A 22,401-nucleotide genomic window follows, 5' to 3' on the forward strand; every position below is an offset into this window, starting at 1 on the left:
GGCTGTGATGTGTTCCTGCTCTGAGTGACCTGTAAAGCCGCTGAGGGTGATGGTGTCTGTAGTGGGCCACATGTCCTTTTGAAACATGGTGGAGGAATTGCTTGTGGTGCGGGACCCTCCTGTGTCCCAGAGAAATTCGATGGGCTGCCCCCGTATCTTTGCTGCAACTACTGGTCGGCCGGATCTATCCCAAAGGGTGTCGCAGACCCAACTGGGGGAGCTCGAACACCGTCAGTCCGTTCCGTTCAGGTCCGTCTGATCTGAACGGGTGCTCACACTATGTATGGGCTCTGTCCTATTCTTATTCAGAGTGCCTGCCTGCTGGGCTCTCTGTGGCTTTCGTGGGACATTCTCTTGCAAAGTGTCCTAATTGTCCACAGTTGTAACACTCCTGTGACTTTTGTTGGGGGGCTGTTCTTGCCTTCATTTACCCATGTGGGGTTCTGGTGTGCCTTAACTGCGTGTATGTCTGCTTCTGCCTGCTGTTCTTCGGGATTTTTGTTGGTGGGTTTGTTTTAACAGATTGCTCCCAGGTGCGGGACAATCTTTTTACAATCCATTTCTCATTATAAGCCTCCTCTGAGGGGTCATAATTCGCACAAGCTTTTTGTCCTGTTTCTGTGGCATGGGAGATAAGGGTGCGGGTCCATTTGGCTATGTTGTCTGGGGACAAGTGGGCGCGGTCTAAGTCTCCGCAAACTGCTGCGAAATGGATCCACAAGCGTCCAGCAAACGCTGTGGGGTGCTCGGTTTTCTTTTGCCTGCACTTATTGGGGCCTTCTATGGGGTCACCCCTGTTATACCCGATCGCGTCTAGGATCGCAGTATGCATTTCTGCAAGGGTGCCTCCTCCTACATTCTGTGGGTCGGGAAGGGCTGCTACGACCGAAGGATCTAAACTCAAAACTGTGAGCTTTACGTGCTCGCGCTCATCCAGGCCGTACATGGTCGCCTGCTGCTTTACTCTGGCAAAGAAGTGGTGGGGGTCTGAGGTGGGGAGGAACAGTTTGATTTTATTGCACGCGTCCCGTAATTGGGTCACTGTTAAGGGGGTGGTGTACAGAAATTCCATGTCGTCCGATGTGGCTGTGCGGTGGGTGCTGACTGGCTTTATTGGTGCCTGACTATCTGCTCTGTGGGGGGTTGGGGCGCTTTTCTCTTCTGGGGCTTTCCCTGCGCACATGTTCCCTGAACATATCTCTGCGCTCTCTCACTCAATTCTTCCCAATCAGGGCCGTCTTCCTCATCTAGCTGTGATCCAAAGGTTTCCTGGAATCATTTTTGAACTGAAAGCAGATATTGCAGTTCTGCAATCTGCTTCCGGCACTTTGCGTGGTCCAATGAGCTTTGTCTTTGCTCCGTGGTGGCAGCATGGAGTGCTCTTAACGCTGCCTTCAGGTCATTACACTACCTCTGCAATGCCTCTACCTGCTTCTCGGTTTCCTCTCGTACCAGGACTGCACGTTGCGTGTCCTGATAGGCCTTTTCGTACTGTGATTGGAAGCTGCTTAAGTGCGCCAGACAAGACTGGTGTGCCCACTTGGCATCATCCTCCTCTCCATCTTTTGCTGCCAACTTCCTCTACTTTCTCTTTCTCTACCTCACTGACATCGACCTTGCTCATTCGATGTATGCCTTCTATCTCTGTCTGGAGGGTCCTAACGACCTCCTTTGTGCGTCGCAATTGTACCAGACAGGACACGATTGCCATCGGCTTGCAAGCTTTTCCTAAGCTCTTCTTGGGAATCTCGCTCAGGTTCTCCCACCAAGTATGTCCTATACTCGAGACCTGTTTCCTCATTGTTACAGAATTCGCTCCAAAGGGGCCATCCTTTCCCTTTGAGGTACTTTCTGATTTCCTCTTCCCAAACGGGACACTGTCCTACTCTACTGCTGCTGGTCGCTGCGACCACGAATTCTTCGGGGTTCATGAGGCGTTGCATTGCCTGCATTGCCATCTTTCTTATCTGAATGTTTCTTTTAAAATTTAGAACAAGGGGTATTAAGGCGGTGCTGTAATTACGGGTACGGCTTTCGCTATTTTCCGGAATACAAACTCCCGACAGTTTTGTCGCAGCAAAAAATCTATCAGTATTACCTTATAGTCCTGTTAGTTACGCATGCATTTAACACACTTCCGAATTACGAGGATTGATCAGAACTGCTTGAACACTTGTGGTTTTCTGTTCCCAATTGGATCTCTAATTCACATTTTTGGGTTCTCCTGGAGTGGTTAAGCCACTTCTAGATCGGGCCCCGTCAGGATGTCGCCAGTAATATGTTGCTAACTTTTGGTTGGTTCAATTGGCTCTGTTTTATAACCTTTGCTCTAGAGTCGCCAGATATCTTTATAAAACTGCCACGAGGTTCAAGTTCAAGTATTGATCAATAACTCAGTACATCAATTAGTAAGATTCAAATCAAAGCACATTTATTTACACACAGTCAAATCTACTCATGCATAAACTCGAGTTTCTAAGCTATTTCTATCACTAACAGGCCAATACTTAGCTTCGGACTGGCCCACCAGGTCAGGGGAACAAATGGCCTTTCGTTTGTGTTCTGAGTCTGCGGGATTCAAAAGCTGGTATGGACTGGTAGCTAGGAGCGCCTATCTCGTAGCGAGCAGCTGGACAGGTCACTGTCAAGGGTTGGTTCGCGTTGCTGAGTGACTCTATGAAGAAGGACGATTTGAACTTGGGGGCTTTACTTCATATTCCCCAGGGGCTTCCCGCCTTTCTGGGTGGACCCCGTACCTGGTTTCAAGTGATTGGACTTTGTTCCAATCGCTTGGTTCGATTTTTCCAATACTGGAGCGGTTCCCTGATCGAAGGGCGGTCTTTAGGTGTCCGTTAACTTCTTTTGTGTTGGCTCCTGCTGGCGCCGAGGAGTCTGGCTTGGCTTTGTTTATCTCAAATGTTTTGATTGTTCCCGGGGATCTCTCATTAGTATGTAGATGGCTGCTACATTATTATGCAGATGGCTGCTTGTATCGATGCTGTCTGGGCTTTTGCAGAGTCTAATACACAGTAAACTTGTACCTGCTATTTTCTGCCTGTGTTGGCTGAATTTCCCTTCAGCCTTTGCTGTTCTCCATTTTGGAGACTTGGTCGGGAATTGGCCAACCCAGGTGGCTACACTGGTATGAACTTGTTCTGTAATATAACTTGTGTTGTGTGTGTGATTGTATAACCTTAACAATGTGTGCTCATGAATAAATATTGATTGTTTAATGAAACTGACTTGCAGTCATTTATCCATCGTATACGGGTTAAGACACACTGTGGTTTAGCAACAACAACTGGCGACTCTGGTGGGATTCGAATCCACAACCCTTTGAATTAGAAGTCTTTTTCAAAAATCTTTCTACTGGCATTTTCAAAGTTACATTGCCGTTCGTTTTCGTTTATCATACAGTACAAAAAGGCTTTTTCTAACTTTTCTCTTTACATATTCTTGCCGTCTGATACGGCGAGTCATCCCCCCCCCCCCCCCCACCCTCCTGATGCACCCACATGGTCTGTCCAGGGGCGGGGGTGGTGTTCCCCCCCCCCCTCTTCCCCCTTTTTCTTCCTCCATCGGCTTCAGGCATGTCCTTTCTGTGGATGGAGGTGGGGTTGCCCCCTCTCTCTGCATTGTTTTTCTTTTTCTTTGTCCCTCTCAGGCTATCTGTCTTCTCTTCCCCCCCCCCCCCCCCCCCCCCCCGGGTTGTGCGTCCCTGACGTTCCTCCTTGTCTTCCTTTCTTTTCCCTTTTTAATCCTTCCAGTTTCTCTCTATTGGCTGTTATTGGCCTCAAACAGGATTTGGAACAGACCGACAAATTGCCCACATGAAGTAAGGAAGCCTTCTTCCGACCTTCAGATGGCGTATTTGATCATCTCCAGGTGGAGAAATTCCGAGAGGTCAGCCAGCCAGTCTGCAGCTGTGAGTGGTGCTGCTGATCGCCAGCCGAGCAGGAGTCTCCGGCTTGCGATTAGGGAAGCGAAAGCTACGGCGTTGGCCCTCTTCCCCCTGTGTATCTCTGGCTGCTCTGATACCCTGAAGATTGTCAAATTTGGGCATGGCTTCATTCTCACCCCCACCATCTAGAATATTGCCTCGGAGAAGGCGGTCCAGAACTCCACAAGTTTGGGACAAGCCCAGAACATGTGGGTGTGTTTGGCCAAGCCCCTCTGGCACCGTTCATATTTACCTCCGGGAAAAACTTGCTCATTCGGGTTCTGGTCAGGGCGGCACGGTAGCACAGTGGGTAGCACTGTGCTTCATAACTCCAGGGCCCCAGGTTCAATTCCCGGCTTGGGTCACTGTCTGTGCAGAGCTTGCACGTTTGGTCCTCAGCGACCACCTGTGGTCCACAATTCTCCAGCCTTTTAGCCAGGTCCTTTGCGAATATTTTCGCACCCACATTTAGCAGCAAAATGGGTCTATATGATCCACGTTCCATCGAAGACTCTAGCTCTTTTCACAGGGCCGTTGAGACCCCTTACATTCCAGGTGACTATCCTGGTGGGGAGTTTCTGACCCCCCCCCCCCACGTTCCTGCGGGATCAACAATGCTTACCTGGTGGACGCATCCCTGCATTCTGGGGTTTCCCTTTTTTAGGGGGCCGTCCAAAATGTTTGCGGTCACCGCTCTCGGCATGAGGTCAGGCCCCTGCGCTCCGGGGTTTCCTTTTGTCCAGACGGCTGCCAATTATGTGTAAGCTACATGGGTGCGCCCCTGCACTCCGGGGTCTCCCTTTGCCCAGGGATCCTCCAAAGTGGCTGCTTGTGGTGCCATCTTGATTCCTCTGTCCGTTCCGTGCCTGCTGAGGCCTGTATTTGTCTTGCTGCCAGCCCTTTCCTGCCTTTCTGCCCCTTTTCTGTTCTGTGGGCTCCCCCCCCTCCCCCTCCCTGTCTCCCCTTTCTCCCCCTGGCCAGATGCTCCCTCTCCTCTGAGACATGCCCGGCGGCCCCCCACTTACTGCCTGTCTTCCCGTGCTAGCCCACCCTGCTAGTACGGTGGCTCCCCTCCCTGGGCTGGACTAGCCCTGTCTGCCTGTCTCCGTTCCTTTCCTCCCCCTCTCACATGTTTCCCTTGTCGTCTCTCCCTTCTGTCTTCCAACTTGACTCCGAGAACGAGTCAGCACAGTCCCGCGTAAAGTCCATACAGTGAGTCTTGGTCCCATCTCGTCCTCCGCTTTCAGTCCTTTTTTCCTGCTGTCCTCACCGTTGCTGGGTTTGTTCTTTCCCCAGGTTGCTCGTTCACACAAACACTTCAGCCTCCCCGGGGTGCCGAAGTAGTGCTCTTTCCCCTTGTACGTTACTCAGAGTCTGGCCGGGAACAACATGCCGAACCTCACCCCGCTCTTAGTGAGTGCTGATTTTACCTTATTAAATTCGGCTCTCTTTTTTGGAAGGTCTGCCCCAATGTCCTGGTACACCCTAATTCAGTGTCCTTCCCATGTGCACGACTTTGTCTGTCGGGCCCACCTCGGGACCTTTTCCCAGTCCTGATACCGGTGCCACTTTGCGATTATCGCTCTCTGGCTGCTCACCCGTTTTGGGCTTTGGTTGGAGCGAACTGTGTACCCTGTCGAGATCTGGGGAAGCTGTCTCTCCCAACTACCTTGCCCAGCATTTGGGCGATATAGTCCGTTGGGTCACTTCCCTCCACCCCCTCTGGCACTCCCACAATATGGACATTCTTTCACCGGGACCTGTTTTCCTGGTCCTCGACGTTCCCCTTCAAGTTCCCTTGGGCCGCCACCAACCTCTTCACTTCACTCTCCCAAGCCACGATCCTGTTGCTCTGGTCAGTTGACGTCTTTTCCAAGTCCAGGATCGTCTTTTCCTGGGCTTCCACCTTCCTTCCCAGGCCCAGGCTGTCTATCGTGCGCTGGAGGGCTGCCACCGCTTCCGTCACCATCTCTTTCGCCACCACCTGGAACTCCATTTAAAATCACCTCCCTCATGGCGGTCAGCTCCTTTTTTAGAAATGTCTTCCATCCATCCTCGGATGTGGTGGGGGGCATCGCTGCCTGTTCCTGTTCCGCCGTTCTGGTCACTGCCCCTCTTGGTTCGCCGGGGCCTCCACCTTGCCTCTTGGGTCCGCTGGCCCATCCGCTTGTTGTTCCTTCCCCTTTCCGCCACTTCTGCCTTCTCGCTGGCCCTTTGAGCTACCGTTTGCTGGCATCTTCCTTCCTACTTCTTCGCTGTTAATACTTTCTGGATTTAGAGGAGTTTTGGGTGATATTTCAAGCCAAAAGTCCTAGAAATTTTTCTATTTTGTGTCCGATTGGTAGGAGAGCCACCTGATGTGCGTCCACTCAGTTCATCACCGCCACCGGAAGTATCTGAGCCAGTTACCATGGATTTATTGGTTCAGAGTTTCTTATGCGTACATCATGATCTGTTAATGGAGTGCCCCTGGTATTTCCCGACAACTCTATACTCTTTCAGTATCTTTATTATATCTTCTCTCTGTTCTTGAGCAAACTGGAGGAACAACATCTCATCTTCCGGTTAGGCACGTCTCAACATCGAATTCAACAACTTCAGATGATTAGCTCTACCCCACCTCGACTATTTGTTTTCATCCCATTTCATTTTAACTGTCTTTTACCATTTCTTGTCTTTCTTAATATATATTTAACCCCCCCCCATCTTATCCACCTTTCCTTACCCTTTCTCCTCTTTGCTTCCCCCTTCCCCTCCCCCACACCTACAGTTCATCCTCTGATGTTAGTTTCCCTGCTGTTTGACCTTTCACATCTTTTGTCCTCTCTGGAGACTGCCATTAGCACTCTTTCCCCTTGGTTTCTGTGACCATTAGCATCCGGTTTCCCTGGGTTTCTATGGCTATGACTCATCTTTCATTCTCACTCCACAGTATAAATATTTCCCACTTTCTCTGTCTGTTAGCTTTGACAAAGAGTCATCGGACTCGAAACGTTAGCTCTTTTCTCTCCCTACAGATGCTGCCAGACCTGCTGAGATTTTCCAGCATTTTCTTTCTCGTTTCAGTTTCCAGCATCCACAGTAATTTGCTTTTATTATCTCTGTTCTTCTTCTGTTGATAGGTTTGAATCATAGAATCTGTAGTGCAGAAGGAGATCATTCGGCCCATCGAGTCTGCACCAGCAGTTGGAAAGACCACCCCACTTAAGCCCACACCTCCACCCTATCCCCGTAACCCAGTCAGCCAGTCCACCTAACCTGCACATCTTTGGATTGTGGGAGGAAACCGGAGCACCCGGAGGAAACCCATGCAGACATGGTATATGGGGGAGTTGGTGGCGTAATGGTATTGTCACTGGAATAGTAATCCAGAGACCTAGGCTAATGCTCTGAGGTCCTGGGTTCGAATCCCACCATGGCAGATGGTGAAATTTGAATTCAATAAAAAAATCTGGAATTAAAAGCCTAATGATGACCATAAAATCATTGTCGATTGTCGTAAAACCCCATCTGCTTCACTAATGTCCTTCAGGGAAGGAAATCTGCCATCCTTACTTGGCCTAGCCTCCATGTGACTCCAGATCTACACAGCAATGTTGTTGACTCTTAACTGACCCCCATTGAAATGGCCTAGCAAACCACTCAGTTCAAGGGAAACTAGAGATGGACAACAAATGCTAGCCCAGCCACCAATGCCCACATCCCAAGAACGAATTAGAACCCCCCCCCCCACATATAACAAAACTACAACTCCTCTCCCCGAAGGGGCATGTCAGAGTTTCTATACTGATTGGCTCCCCATTGTTAAGAGGAAACCCCATCCCCAATTACCGAAGGAACTCATTCTCAGCTGTCAAAGGGGTCATAATAATAGACAAAACCAGTTTGGATTGCGATCGTTCAATTATACTATCGACTGGGGGCCAATGTTTCATCATTTTTCCCTCCAAGAAATCTTCAGCTGGCTTTTTCTTTTAAAATCTTCTTGGAAGATTGCTTTTTGGTTGCTTTGATCCAGCATGCATGGTGGTTTCTTGCTGGCTGCTTTTCTGCAAAGGCGAAAAGTTTTGCTGTCCATTCTATCGCAGGAGCCGTATTTTCAAACTCATAAATTATACGATGTGAAAAATCCCAGCTGTTTCGATGCTTGACTGACTAGTCTTGGGATCCAACGCATTGATTGCTAAGGTTAAGTTTGGGTTTGCAGTCAGCATTCTGTGGGTTGTCTCTGATAATCTGCCACCGTAATGATACGGAGATCTATATTTTTCTCTTCGCAGTAACTATGTTTACAGAGTGTTTCAATGCTGAATTCATTCAGGCTACAGCGCGTCCTCTTGGAACGCAACAATGTATAAACACCAAATTTAATGACTTGGTTACATCTGAGTGAGGCTGCTGTAAACTACATCTTTACCTACCTTGGTGATGGATTCAATATGTGAGAACACGATCAACTATAGAGTATGTGGTATATGTTCAGTGACTCATTCTTGTGATAGCTAACACACAAATGAAACATGCATAGAAAATAGAAGCAGGAGGAGGTCATTTGGCCCTTGGAAGCCTGCTCCGCCATTTATGGCTGATCAAGTTCAATACCCTGATCCTGCCTTCCCCCATATTCCTTGATCCATTTAGCCCCAATAGCTATATCTAATTCCTTCACACCATGTTTTGCCCTCAACTACTTTCTGTGGGAGGGTACTCCACAGATTCACCATTCACTGGGTGAAGAAATTTCTCCTCACCTCAGTCCTAAAAAGTTGACCCCCTTATCCTCAAACTATGACCCTCAGTTCTGGACTCGCCCACCATCATGAACTCTCTTTCTGAATCTACTCTGTCTATTCCTGTTAGTGTAGTGATCTCTGTATGTAGTAATACATGATCAGACTAGACTATGTTAAGCTAGTACAGGCAACTGAACACTAGATGGCCACACTATCAGGACCTATATAAATATTTTCCCGCTCTTTCCTAGGGGAGTGTGTGTCTGGAGTGTAGAGAGTACAGAGCTAGGGAGAAGAAGTTAATAGATATCAGTAATTATCTGTATCTTATTTAATATTTTAATCTACAGTTATTTGTTTGTTTACTAGTTTAGGATTAAGTAAATAGAACTCAAGATTATTTTACGTTACTCATTAAATTACTTTATTATTACTGGAAGACTACGTCTGTATTCCAACAACTCGGCTAGACAAAAAGAGTAATATATATATATTACAGCATCATAATATAAAATGGTACCAGGTTTAAAAAGCTTTAAGAAAGACTAGTAAGTAAATTCAAACAAAGACGATAGAGTTCCGATACCGACTATTCGACTGGTGAAGTCATTGCAGAAACTGAATCCTCGACTACTATTTTTGATGGATCAAGTGCAGGCTCCCAGACATCTGAAGACAACTGGTAACCTTAATCTTAATTGGAGACTGTTTAAGCAACAATTCCAGCTTTATCTGGAAGCTAGTGATCTGAATACTGCTTCAGAGGCTAGATGGATTGCTTTGCTTCTGTCCCTAGAAGGACAGCAGGCAATTGAAATCTATAACTCATTTATTTTTGCTGGAAACGAAGATAAAACCAAATTTGAACATATAATCACCACATTTGATGATCACTGCAGAATGCAGATTAACAAAGTTTTAGAACGATTTCGATTTCATAAGCGAGTGCAAAAAGATGGAGAATCTGTGAACAACTTCATAACTGATCTAAAACTCCTATCTCAGACCTGTAATTATGCTGATGTGCATGACTCTCTAGTGAGAGACCAAATCATTTATGGTATAACAGATGAATCTTTACGAGAAGCCTTATTACGTCAAAATGATCTTACATTGAAAATTGCTATTGAAAAATGCATCTCCGAGGACTTCCAGGTGCAGCTATGCAGAGCTAGGTCGCATATTCGGTAGCTCCCGCTTGGAACGGACTTTTGGGCTCTTTTACAGGGCCCCCACGGCATTTGTTTGACATTTCCCGGTGTGGGAAGAAGACTGCAGCATTCCCCTGACAGTGTCCCCCAGGAATGTTATGGCTTTTGGCTACCAGACCCGGCAGAAACAGTAAAAGATTTGGCTTGAGCTGCAGGAATAGACAAAGGCCTCTTCCAGCATGCAGGCTGGGGAAGGGCAAGCTTAAAGCTGCAATCTGACTTGACTCTACTAAAGGTGAATTCTAGCAGCAGAGGGAACAACTGTGAAAAGATCTACCAAGGCCATTGAAGAAGCAGGGACGAGGCTTCCGGTGGCGGCCATGGAGGAGTAGGTCGCGCATTCGGCAGCTCCTGTCTGGAACGGACTCTCAGACCTTTTTCAGGAGTTTCCATAGACTTTTTGGGGCAGACCGGTGAAGCAAACACTGCCAAAAGGATTCCCTCTCGACTTCCGGTTGCGGCTATGCGGAGCTAAGCCGCACGATTCGGCAGCTCCCGCTACCACGGACTTTCGGGCTCATTAGAGGAGCCCCAACGGAACTTTTTTTTTTTTTTTGACGCAGCCCGTAGGGAAGGGAAGAGAGAGGTCCCCCTCCAACTTCTATGAAACGGACCAGAAGTGTAACGGCCAAAGGAGCGGCACTGGAGCAACGGGAGAAGCGAGGGAAAGAAAACAAAATGGCGGCGGCCAGGGACAAAGGGGAGCTGCAGGAGTTCATCAAGCGCTGCTTCGAGGAGCAGCGCGAGAAGATGCGCAAGGAGATGTTGGCGCCTGTGCTTTCGGCAATTGAAGGACTCTGGATCGCCCAGAAGGCCCACGAAGCTAAGATCCAGGAGGTACAGAAAAGAGTCAGCCAGAACGAGGACGAGCTCATGGGCCTGGCGGTGAGAGTGGAGCAGAACGAGGCGCTACACAAGAGGTGGGCGGGAAGACTCGAAGACCTGGAGAACAGGTCGAGGAGAAAGAATCTGCGAATCCTGGGTCTCCCTGAGGGAGTGGAGGGGGCTGATGCCGGGGCATACGCGAGCACGATGCTCGAGGCAATGATGGGCACGAAGGCCCCTTCGAGGCCACTGGAGTTGGACGGGGCACATCGGGTGCTGGCGAAGAAGCCCCAGGCAAATGAGCCGCCAAGGGCGATGGTGGTGAGGTTCCACCGGTTCACGGACAGAGAGTGGGTCCTGAGATGGGCCAAGAAGGAGCGGAGCAGTAATTGGGACAATGCAGAGATCCGAATATACCCGGACTATAGCACGGAAGTTGCAAAGCTATAAAGTTTCAACCGGGCCAAAGCAGCATTGTACCGGAAAGAAGTGAAATTTGGATTGCTGCAGCCAGCACGACTGTGGGTCACATACAAGGGCCAACACTATTACTTCGAAACGCCTGAAGAGGCGTGGACCTTTGTACAAGCCGAAAAGGTGGACTCTAACTGAGGGTTTGTGAGGGTGGGGGGGATATTTTGGGGTTTTGTGTGTGATGGTTGTTGTATATAGGGGGTCAATCACGCGCAGGAAATGTTACATGGGCTGGGGGAGAGAGACAAGGCCGCGACAGGAGCTACGCCAGAGGGGGCGGAGCGGGCTTTGGAAAGCGCGGGGTGTTTTCCCGCGCGCGGGAAGAAAGGCGGGAAGGGGAACGAAGGAATGCATATGGATTGGGAGACTCCCACGCGGGGAGGTCAATGGGACGGCGGGGGAAGCCGGGGTCAGAAGGCGTCAGCTGACTTACGGGAGTGACATGGGGGGAGCAAAAAAGCTAGACAGGGGTCTAGCGGGGTGGGGGGGGAAGGGTTGCTGCTGCACTGGCCGAAAGGGAATGGGACACAGAAGAGGTGGTCGGGACGGGGGTCCCCCCTCTGGGGGACTGGAGGGTGAGGGAGGCGCAGACGCGGGACTGGCCCAGAAAAGGAGATGGCTAGTCGGCGGGGCGTGGGGGGGGGGGGGGGGGGGTGTGAGAGCCCCTCCAATCCGGCTGATAACGTGGAATGTGAGGGGCCTGAATGGGCCGGTGAAGAGGGCTCGAGTGTTCGCGCACTTAAAGTCACTGAAGGCGGACGTGGCCATGATCCAAGAGACACACCTGAAGGTGGCGGACCAGGTCAGGCTAGGAAAGGGATGGGTAGGACAGGTATTCCACTCGGGACTGGACGCGAAGAATAGGGTGGCAATATTGGTGGGAAAGCGGGTGTCATTTGAGGCCAAGACTATTGTAGCGGACAACGGAGGGCGATATGTAATGGTGAGCGGTAGGCTGCAAGGGACGTGGGTGGTGTTGGTAAACGTAAACGCCCCGAACTGGGATGCTGCAGGATTCATGAAGCGCATGTTGGGGCGCATTCCGGACCTGGAGATAGGAGGCCTGATAATGGGAGGGGACTTCCATACAGTGTTGGATCCAGCACTGGACCGCTCCAAATCAAGGACTGGAAAGAGGCCGGCGGCGGCCAAGGTACTTAGGGGGTTTATGGATCAGATGGGTGGAGTGGACCCATGGCAGTTTGCAAGGCCGCAGGCCAGGGAATTTTCTTTCTTCTCCCATGTACACAAAGCCTACTCCGGGATAGATTTCTTTGTTCTGGGTAGGGCGCTCATCCCGAGGGTGGAGGGGACGGAGTATTCGGCTATAGCCGTTTCGGACCATGCTCCGCACTGGGTGGAACTGGAGCTGGGAGAGGAGAGGGACCAACGCCCGTTGTGGCGGCTGGATGTGGGACTGCTGGCGGACGAGGTGGTGTGTGGGAAGGTGAGGGGGTGTATCGAAAGGTACTTGGAGGCCAACGACTACGGGGAGGTGCGGGTGGGGGTGGTATGGGAGATGTTGAAGGCGGTGATCAGGGGAGAGCTAATTTCCATTAGGGCTCATAGGGAGAAGACAGAGGGTATGGAAAGGGAGAGGTTAGTGGGGGAGATTTTGAGAGTGGACAGGAGATACGCAGAGGCCCCGGAGGAAAGATTACTTGGGGAAAGACGACGGCTCCAGACGGAGTTTGACCTGTTGACCACAGGGAAGGCGGAGGCACAGTGGAGGAAAGCGCAGGGGGCGACCTACGAGTATGGGGAAAAGGCTAGTCGAATGCTGGCACACCAGCTCCGTAAGAGGATGGCAGCGAGGGAAATAGGGGGAGTCAAAGATGGAAGGGGAGCCACGGTTCGGAGTGCGACGAAAATAAACGAGGTATTCAAGGCCTTTTATGAAGAGCTGTACAGATCCCAGCCCCCAGCGGGGGAAGAGGGGATGAGACGATTCCTAGATCAGCTGAGATTCCCGAGGGTGATGGAGCAAGAGGTGGCTGGTTTGGGGGCACCAATTGGGTTGGAGGAGCTGAGCAAGGGTTTGGGGAGCATGCTGGCGGGGAAGGCCCCGGGACCAGACGATTTCCCGGTGGAGTTCTACAGGAAGTACGCAGACCTGTTGGCCCCGCTACTGTTGAGGACCTTTAATGATGCAAGAGAGGAGGGGACCCTGCCCCCGACAATGTCGGAAGCGACAATTTCTTTGATCCTAAAGCGGGACAAGGACCCACTGCAATGTGGATCGTACAGGCCGATCTCGCTCCTCAATGTGGATGCAAAGTTGCTGGCAAATGTGCTGGCCACGAGGATCGAGGACTGTGTCCCGGGGGTAATCCACGAGGACCAGACGGGATTTGTAAAGGGCAGGCAACTAAACACCAATGTGCGGCGGCTCTTAAACGTGATAATGATGCCATCGGAGGAGGGAGAGGCGGAGATAGTGGCAGCTATGGACGCGGAGAAGGCCTTTGACCGAGTAGAGTGGGAGTATCTCTGGGAGGTGCTGCGTAGGTTTGGGTTCGGGGCAGGGTTTATCAATTGGGTTAAGCTCCTTTACAGAGCCCTAATGGCAAGTGTAGTGATGAACCGGCGGAGGTCGGAGTACGTTCGACTGTACCGAGGGAAGAGGCAGGGGTGTCCCTGTTGTTCGCATTGGCGATTGAACCATTGGCCATGTCATTGAGGGAGTCTAATAAATGGAGGGGGGTGGTCCGAGGGGGAGAAGAGCATCGGGTGTCGCTATATGCGGATGACCTGTTGCTGTACGTGGCGGATCCAATGGTGGAGGTCATGCAGGCTCTAAGGGAGTTTGGGGAGTTTTCGGGCTATAAGCTCAATGTAGGGACAAGTGAGCTCTTTGTATTACAGGCGGGGGACCAAGAAAGAGGGATAGGGGACCGACCGCTGAGGTGGGCGGAGGGGAGCTTTTGCTATCTGGGGATCCAGATAGCCAGGAGTTGGGGGACCCTACATAAACTGAATCTGACGAGGTTGGTGGAGCAAATGGAGGACGATTTCAAAAGATGGGACATGTTACCGCTCTCGCTGGCGGGTAGAGTGCAGTCGGTCAAAATGGTGGTCCTTCCGGGGTTTCTGTTTGTGTTTCAGTGCCTTCCCATCGTGATCACTAAGGCCTTTTTTAAGAGAGTAGGCAGGAGTATTATGGGGTTTGTGTGGGCGAATAAGACCCCGAGTGTAAGGAGAGGGTTCCTGGAACGCAGTAGGGACCGAGGAGGGTTGGCGCTGCCAATCCTGGGGAGCTACTACTGGGCAGCAAATGTGGCGATGATCTGCAAGTGGGTTATGGAGGGAGAGGGGGCGGCATGGAAGAGGATGGAGATGGCGTCCTGTAAAGGAACGAGCCTGGGGGCGTTGGTGACGGCACCGCTGCCGCTCTCGCCGACAAAGTATACCACGAGCCCGGTGGTGGCGGCAACGCTAAGGATCTGGGGCCAGTAGAGATGGCACCGGGGTGCAATGGGAGCATCGGTGTGGTCCCCGATCAGGGGTAACCACCGGTTTGTCCCGGGGAAGATGGACGGGGGGTTCCAGAGCTGGCATCGGGCGGGGATTGGAAGAATGGGGGACCTGTTCATCGACGGGACGTTTGCGAGCCTAGGGGCACTGGAGGAGAAGTTCAAGTTACCCCCGGGAAATGCTTTTAGATATATGCAGGTGAGGGCTTTTGTGAGGCGACAGGTGAGGGAATTCCCGTTGCTCCCGGCACAAGAAGTTCAAGATAGGGTGATCTCGGGTGTATGGGTCGGGGAGGGCAAGGTGTCGGAAATACACCAGGAGTTGAAAGAAGAGGGGGAAGAGCTGGGAGAAGAGTTGAAGGGTAAATGGGAGGAGGAGATCGAGGAAGGTCTGTGGGCTGATGCCCTAGGTAGGGTTAATTCCTCCTCCTCGTGTGCCAGGCTCAGCCTGATGCAATTTAAGGTGGTCCATAGAGCGCACTTGACGGGGGCGAGGTTGAGTAGGTTCTTTGGGGTAGAGGACAGATGTGGAAGGTGCTCAGGGAGCCCGGCGAACCATGCCCATATGTTTTGGTCATGCCCGGCTCTGGAGGGGTTCTGGAGAGGAGTGGCGGGAGCAATATCTCAGGTGGTGAAAGTCCGGGTCAAGCCAAGCTGGGGGCTAGCAATATTTGGAGTAGTGGACGAATTGGGAGTGCAGGAGGCGAAAGAGGCCGGCATTCTGGCCTTTGCGTCCCTAGTAGCCCGGCAAATGATCTTGCTAATGTGGAAGGAGGCGAAGCCCCCCAGCCTGGAGGCCTGGATAAATGATATGGCTGGGTTCATAAAGTTGGAGAGGATTAAGTTCGCCTTGAGAGGGTCTGTGCAGGGGTTCTACAAGTGGTGGCAACCGTTCCTAGACTGTCTCGCGGAGCGTTAGAGGAAGGTCGGTCAGCAGCAGCAGCAACCTTTGGGGGGGGGGGGGGGGGGAGCGGACGTCCTGGGGGGGGGGGGAAGGGGGGACTGCCTGGGAGGGTGGATGAGCAAGAGATAACATGAAGGGTTGGGGAAACTGGCACGTACGGGTGAGGGCCAGTGTACAAAGCTGTGTAAATATATCATTTTGCCATGTATATATCTTGCTCTGCGCGATTTCTCGGTTCTTTTTGTTACAATGGGGGGCGGGGGGGGGGGGGGTTATTGTTTGTAAGGGAGAAAAATTGTGTTAAAAAACTTTAATAAATATATTTAAAAAAAAAAAAGAAAAATGCATCTCCAGTGAACAAAGTAAAAGTCAATACTTAAGAGTTTTATCCGAAAGAAAAAGGAGCCAAAGTCCACCACAAGGCTGAGAAAATAAAAATGGTGTCTCAGCAGCACAGCAGCACGTTCGCGACAGCAGCTTGCGCACGCATTTTCCAACTCGGGACATGCGCACTTCGCACAAAAACGCGAGACACCGCAAAAGAGGTCTGCACATGCACGAACGTCAATGATGCGTCACGGCATCCTGTGATGATGTGACACAGATGTGGCAACGCCCATTTAAAGGGAAATTGCCCAGCTTTTGGAAAACCCTGTTTGAGATGTTCCAAGAGGAATCGTTATGCTTCTCAGTGCCAGTCTTCAGCAAAGTATCTCCCTCCTACACACGAGAAGAATTACAACGTGAGAGCAGTTGAAACAGATGAAAAAGTCAGTTTACCACAAGATTTTTCCCAAGATGATGACATTTTTTCCTTGGAAAATACCTTCTTTGTCGGAGTGATTGAAGCATCAGCGAAGACAGATCTTCAAGCAAAAAAGACAGATCTTCAAGCAACAAAGAAAACTCTTCACGCAACTAAGAAAACTCTTCAAGCAACAAAGAATCAACAAGTCAACATCGTTAGCAATGATTGGATGGCTAGAGTATGTATCAACAATTGTCCTATTACTTTCAAATTAGATACAGGCGCTTCAAATCTACTCAATTCCAAAGACTTGTCTCCTAGGGGCTGGTTTAGCACACGGCTAAAGAGCTGGCTTTGAAAGCAGACCAAGGCAGGCCAGCACCACGGTTCAATTCCCATACCAGCCTCCCCGAACAGGTGCCGGAATGTGGCGACTAGGGGCTTTTCACAGTAACTTCATTCAGTATCATGTCTTCTGGAAAATTTGAATTATAGTCAATGACTAAAATGTAATCTCTGCCATATGAATGAAAGAGGTTGATACCTACTTTCACCATGGTGATAATGTGATATGTTGCTGCAATTTTTCTTTGCACTGTTGAATTTGGCCAGACTTTTCTGACAGGTGGAACAGGAAGTAATCATGTCTGTGATGTCTTGATTAATACATGGCCAATAAATCGATTGCCTGGCTCTGCGTTTAGGCAATTTAGCATGTCCAATCCACCTAACCTACACGTCTTTGGACTGTGGAAGGAAACCGGAGCACCTGGAGGAAATCCATGCAGACACTGGGAGAACGTGCAGACTCCACACAGACAGTGACCCAGAGGGGAATTGAACCTGGGACCCTGGCGCTGTGAAGCCACAGTGCTAACCACTGGGCTGCCATGCTGCAATTTAAAGTTTAAGCTTTGAATTTTAACATAATTCTAGTGTTTGCTGTACTGTGTAAACCACTGTATTTCTCATGCAAGTTTTCTAATGTATACACAAGAAAATATTTTTTAAAAAGGTTATGTAGTGATCACTGTATGTACTAATACATCATCAGACTATGTTAAGCTAGTACAAGCAACTGAACACTAGATGGCCACACTATCAGGACCTATATAAATGTTTTCCCGCTCTTTCCTAGGGGAGTGTATGTCTGGAATGCAAAGAGTACAAAGCTAGAGAGAAGAAGTTAATCGATATCAGTAATTATCTTTATCTTATTTAATAGTTTAATCTACAGTTAATTGTTTGTTTACTAGTTTAGTATTAAGTAAAAAGAACTCGATTATTAATATTGCTCATTAAATTACTTTATCATCACTGGAAGACTACATCTATATTTCAACAACTCGGCTGGCAAAAAGAGTAATATATATATATTACAACATCGTAATATAACACTTAGAATTTTATAAGTTTCTATTAGAGCCCCTCACTCTTCTAAACTCCAATGAATATAATTCTAACTGACTTAGTCTCTCCTCATACAACTGTCCCGCCATCCCAGGAATCAGCTTGGTAAACCTTTGCTGCACTCCCTCCATAGCAAGAACATCCTTCCTCAGATCAGGACACCAAAACTGCACACAATACTCCAGGTGTGGCCTCACTAATGCCCTATACAATTGCAGTAAAACATCCCTATTCCTATACTCAAATCCTCTCTCTATGAAGGCCAACATACCATTTGCCTTCTTACTGCCTGCTGTACTTGGAGCATTTTGGGTTCAAACAAAACAGATACTTGAAATGAAAAATTGAAATGCAAATCGCTTATTGTCACAAGTAGGCTTCAAATGAAATTACTGTGAAAGGCCCCTAGTCACCACATTCCGGTGCCTGTTCGGGGAGGCTGGTACGGGAATTGAACCCGCGCTGCTGGCCTGCCTTGGTCTGCTTTAAAAGCCATCTATTTAGCACTGTGCTAAACCAGCCTTGTGTACTGCACAAACAATATTTCAGAATGAGCCATAGTGCACACCAATAATGTGGTCAGAAATTCTTACTTGGTTATATTTTGATCTGAAGTCTGATGTGTTTTTGTATATTTTTGACTGTAGAGTTTTATTTTGTATGTGTAATGAAATGTTTGGCTCTTGTGATATTTCCTCCATTTTCCCATCAAATTAAAAATGCAGACCTTGCCCGATGCAATAGGGAAAAGTGACTTCAGCTTTTTCTCCATCGAAAGACCAGGCAAGTTTAAGGTTAAACTCTCCCAGTTTCTCCTATCCGCATATCCCACCTTGCAGTAATTGGTCCTTGACCAGTGAGCATTGTACGTAGCAAGGGGCAGCATTTGGAGGGAACAGACTATTTTAGTATTAAAACATGCAAATGATGAACCTTTATTCTGTTATACAGGTAGATTATACCAAAGAAATGTACTGGATTCACGTGCTATCCGATGCCTGCCGGATAGCACTGCTATGGAAGTATGGAGGAGTCTATCTGGACACGGATATCATATCACTCAAGCCCTTGAAACTCCACAACTTCAGCTTCATCTGTTCGCAATCAAAAAATTATGCTAACGGTGCAGCTTTGGGATTTAACCACAATCATCCCTTCGCAAACATGTGCATAACAGATTACGTTGAGAGTTACAATGGTGAAATCTGGGGCCACCAGGGTCCTGACCTGATAACTCGAATGTTGAAGAAATGGTGTAATACTGATGATCTCGATATGTTCCTTAACAAAGAATGCAAAGGGATTTTCTACTTGTCCAGCAACTGGTTCTACCCAGTTCCGTACACCAATTGGGAAAAGTACTTTGAAAAAGGTCGATGGGACAAGGATAGTTATGCTATTCAAAGTGAATTCTCAAAGACTAATGGGGTACACATCTGGAATTTTCTAAGTAATTCTCACAAAGATCCTATCAAAGGAAGTCGATCATTACTAGATTACTTCTTTAGTAACTACTGTCCAATGACATATGCATTGCTCTAAATTTGGTTTTTGATTTTTACGTTGATTTGCGTATTTGCATTGAATGTTAATCCCTAAGAATCACTGCTAACCGAATCAATCATGATGACTTATACCAATGGGTCCCACTCACCCTCATCTCATTACTTCTTCATTTGTAGCTTTCTGCTGTCTTTGTGACAGCTGGGTAATAAGAAATGGGAAAAGTGGTATTCTGTCTCTAGCTTTACCTTCCACCCTCCCATCCCACACAAACTTCAGTGGCTGCACTAAGATCGTTGACACTAGTTTTTTGTGTCAATGGCCTCTTCCTGAGGCCCCTGCCTCTATTACAATCGACGCATCTTAATTCAAAATTATTCAATTCCAATTACCCATTGGCTTTTTTTTAACCCTGATATCCTGTATTATTGACATTGACTACTTCAAATGATTGAATCATTTTCTCCAACGGAAAATCAGTTATTAGGACTGGACGGTACAGGTGTAAAAAATGGATCTGGGTCTAACACTGGGAGGTGCCCCTGATCAACACTCTCTTCACTGGAGTCCATAGTGTAACTGCTACAGACTGTCTAGGCTGTCCCGTTTCATTTGTCATTAGCCTTTTGCAGTTCCTTTGTCAAATATTTCTGGAGAAAGTATAGCCAAACACTGATAGTGTGGCTGTCACTTTCTGGTGCAATATCCTGTATAACTCTAGTGTATTACTCTTTACTATTGGAAGGGTCCATTACGTGGGTAAGATTTTTTATGCAAATAGAGTATGATATATTCTTAATCTCTGGGGAATTTAGTTTTGACGTTTATATTGTCTACTGAGTGAATCACTGCCTCTTGCCTTTATTGAGATTGTATTCGATAGACACTGGATGCATATATTGTTTCTTTTTTTTATATTTGGGAAAAATTTGGTTTTGACTTTTTTATATATTACAGACTTCTGTTTTAAGATCTTCAATTTTCAGTGACATAAGGGAAAACTTTGCACTATTGTTGCCTATTGATTAATTGGATGATTTTTTTGAATGAGTCTTGTAATTGAATGACCTTGCAGAGTAAGCCTTTTTCATTGCACTAACAGAGCTGTCACTTTGTGAAATTGTGGTTTTGGTTCATCTGCAGTTGCATTTGGAAAATAAAGATTTGACAAGTTGGGAGGATCTGGCCAACTCTTAACAAACAGCTCCCCCCCCCCCCCCCCACCACCCCCACAACTAACAGTCTTGAGCCAGTGTCTGCGTGAGATACACAGCTGCTTGGCCTGAGGCATTGTGTCAACTTGCTGCATATCACTGAGATTCTCTGTGTGGAAGCTCTGTCTGTTATCATTGCTGTGATTGCAATAGGGCATGGCATGGTGGCGCAGTGGTTAGCACTGCTGCCTCAGGGCGCCAAGATTCGATCCTGGCCCCAGGTCAGTCTCCGTGTGCAGTTTGCATATTCTCCCTGTGTCTGTCAGGGTAGATTGATTGGCCACACTAAATAACCCCTTAATTGGAATTTCTTTTTAAGTAAAAAAAAAAAAAATTATGCGATTGCAGCACAGTCGGCCCAATGCCTTGTGAATAATATTGAAATTGAAGTGTGTAAAGTAGCCAGACGCAGAAGGTCTGTTTGTTACAATTGACTGGAGATATACTCCACCTGCTGCAAACTTGCTAGTGCGAGGCCCAAGGATAGGGTTTTGCACTGTTTGGCCCTCAAACCTTTGAGGCTCAGATCAGACCTGTCTCCTGAAGAACATTCCCACTCCTCCATTCGCTGAAGTGGAGCAGGATATGTGTTGGTCTGATGGGGACAGTGTTACTACATCCTCATCTCTCCAGCTCCTGCTCTACGTTTCTGATACTTGGTTTTGTGCTATGATGACCAATTTTATGGAAAGAATCCAGGTCCGAATGTGAGGAGCAGATACATCCAATAGCTTACCTCTGTACTGGAGGTAGTGGCCCTGGCACAGGGCTACCTTTTCATGAGGTGGAACATCCTCTTGTGTCGTTTTTGTTGTGATGTGATGGAGCCTGTCATGATTAGGAGGGTAGAATCATGTGCAGATGCCCCATGTATTGAGTAGAGCTGATTCCTGGCCGAAGGCCTTGTCCTCGTCTGTTATGGTTTTTTTTATTGTTCTCTGTTTGAGCCCATGTCCATTTATATCCAGGCATGTCAATTAGTAACCAATATTCAGTCGTGATTCCATTTTCTGTTCCTGCTGTGCAAGACTGACTTGGTTTTGTTGGTTAGAATTGAATTTTACTTTGATTGGCGGAGGGAGCAGGCGGCACAAAATACATTGTTATTCCGAAGTAAAAGGATGTTTACATCAGCAAAGAGACAGAAAATATAAAGGGAGTTTGAGAGTAGGGATAAAAATAATCAAAACAATTTCAGAGTGAAACATTAAGATTTACATGGAAACCATTAGGCAGTCTCGTTTTAGTGTTGCTTGCTACAATGTGCAGCTCCTGTGACTGCCTCTGCCATCATGACTCCAACACGCACCTTTTTTATATTTTTTGTCTGTTTGCTGACATAAACATCCTTTTACTTTGTCTATGTGAAGAGTGGAGAAACGCCAAGTCACTGTAGAAAAACAACAGATATCTTTCCACGCTTTGGGAGCTGTGAGAGGACCATTGGGCTCGAGCGTGCTGTCAATTAACATCTGTTCCCAAAGGGACAGCATCTAGTCGCCTGATGATCTCTCACTGAAGTGATGGTAGCCATGATGTGGAGATGCCGGTGTTGGACTGGGGTTGGCACAGTAAGAAGTCTTACAACACCAGGTTAAAGTCCCAACAGGTTTGTTTTGAATCACTAGCTTTCGGAGCGCTGCTCCTTCCTCAGTGATGTGATGGGGTATCTCACATTGTGTGTGAGATGTTTCAGTTAGAATGATAATGTTCATACCAACCATGCTTTGGTGCACTGCCCTTTGACCCTTGTGAGCCCACATGTATGGATAGACAAAGTTACAATCTAGAAATTGTATATATATTGCCTCAATATGACTCGTTGTCAACTCCCTGTAAATAATCGATCCATGACTTTGCTCTCTTTTCATTGAAGTCATTCCCTTTCTTTTGGTTCTGGCTTGTGCCTCAGCCCGACTTCTGAGGCCTGGCGCAGGCCTCGAACCAGACCCCAGCCAGCTCCAAG

General features: G+C 48.2%; 1 protein-coding gene across 1 annotated transcript in view; it reads left to right on the forward strand.

Annotated features, from left to right (window-relative positions):
- LOC140390072 (lactosylceramide 4-alpha-galactosyltransferase-like) overlaps positions 1-21,893 on the forward strand; it is a 139,932-nt gene extending 118,039 nt beyond the window's left edge. Inside the window, exon 3 of the mRNA XM_072474948.1 lies at positions 18,670-21,893. Coding sequence (XP_072331049.1) covers positions 18,670-19,260 — 591 coding nt within the window. The 3' untranslated portion in view covers positions 19,261-21,893. The remainder of the gene's footprint in view (positions 1-18,669) is intronic.
- The last annotated feature ends 508 nt before the right edge of the window (positions 21,894-22,401 follow it).

The sequence above is a fragment of the Scyliorhinus torazame genome, chromosome 14 (assembly GCF_047496885.1).
Source record: "Scyliorhinus torazame isolate Kashiwa2021f chromosome 14, sScyTor2.1, whole genome shotgun sequence".
Taxonomy (NCBI): Eukaryota; Metazoa; Chordata; class Chondrichthyes; order Carcharhiniformes; family Scyliorhinidae; genus Scyliorhinus; species Scyliorhinus torazame.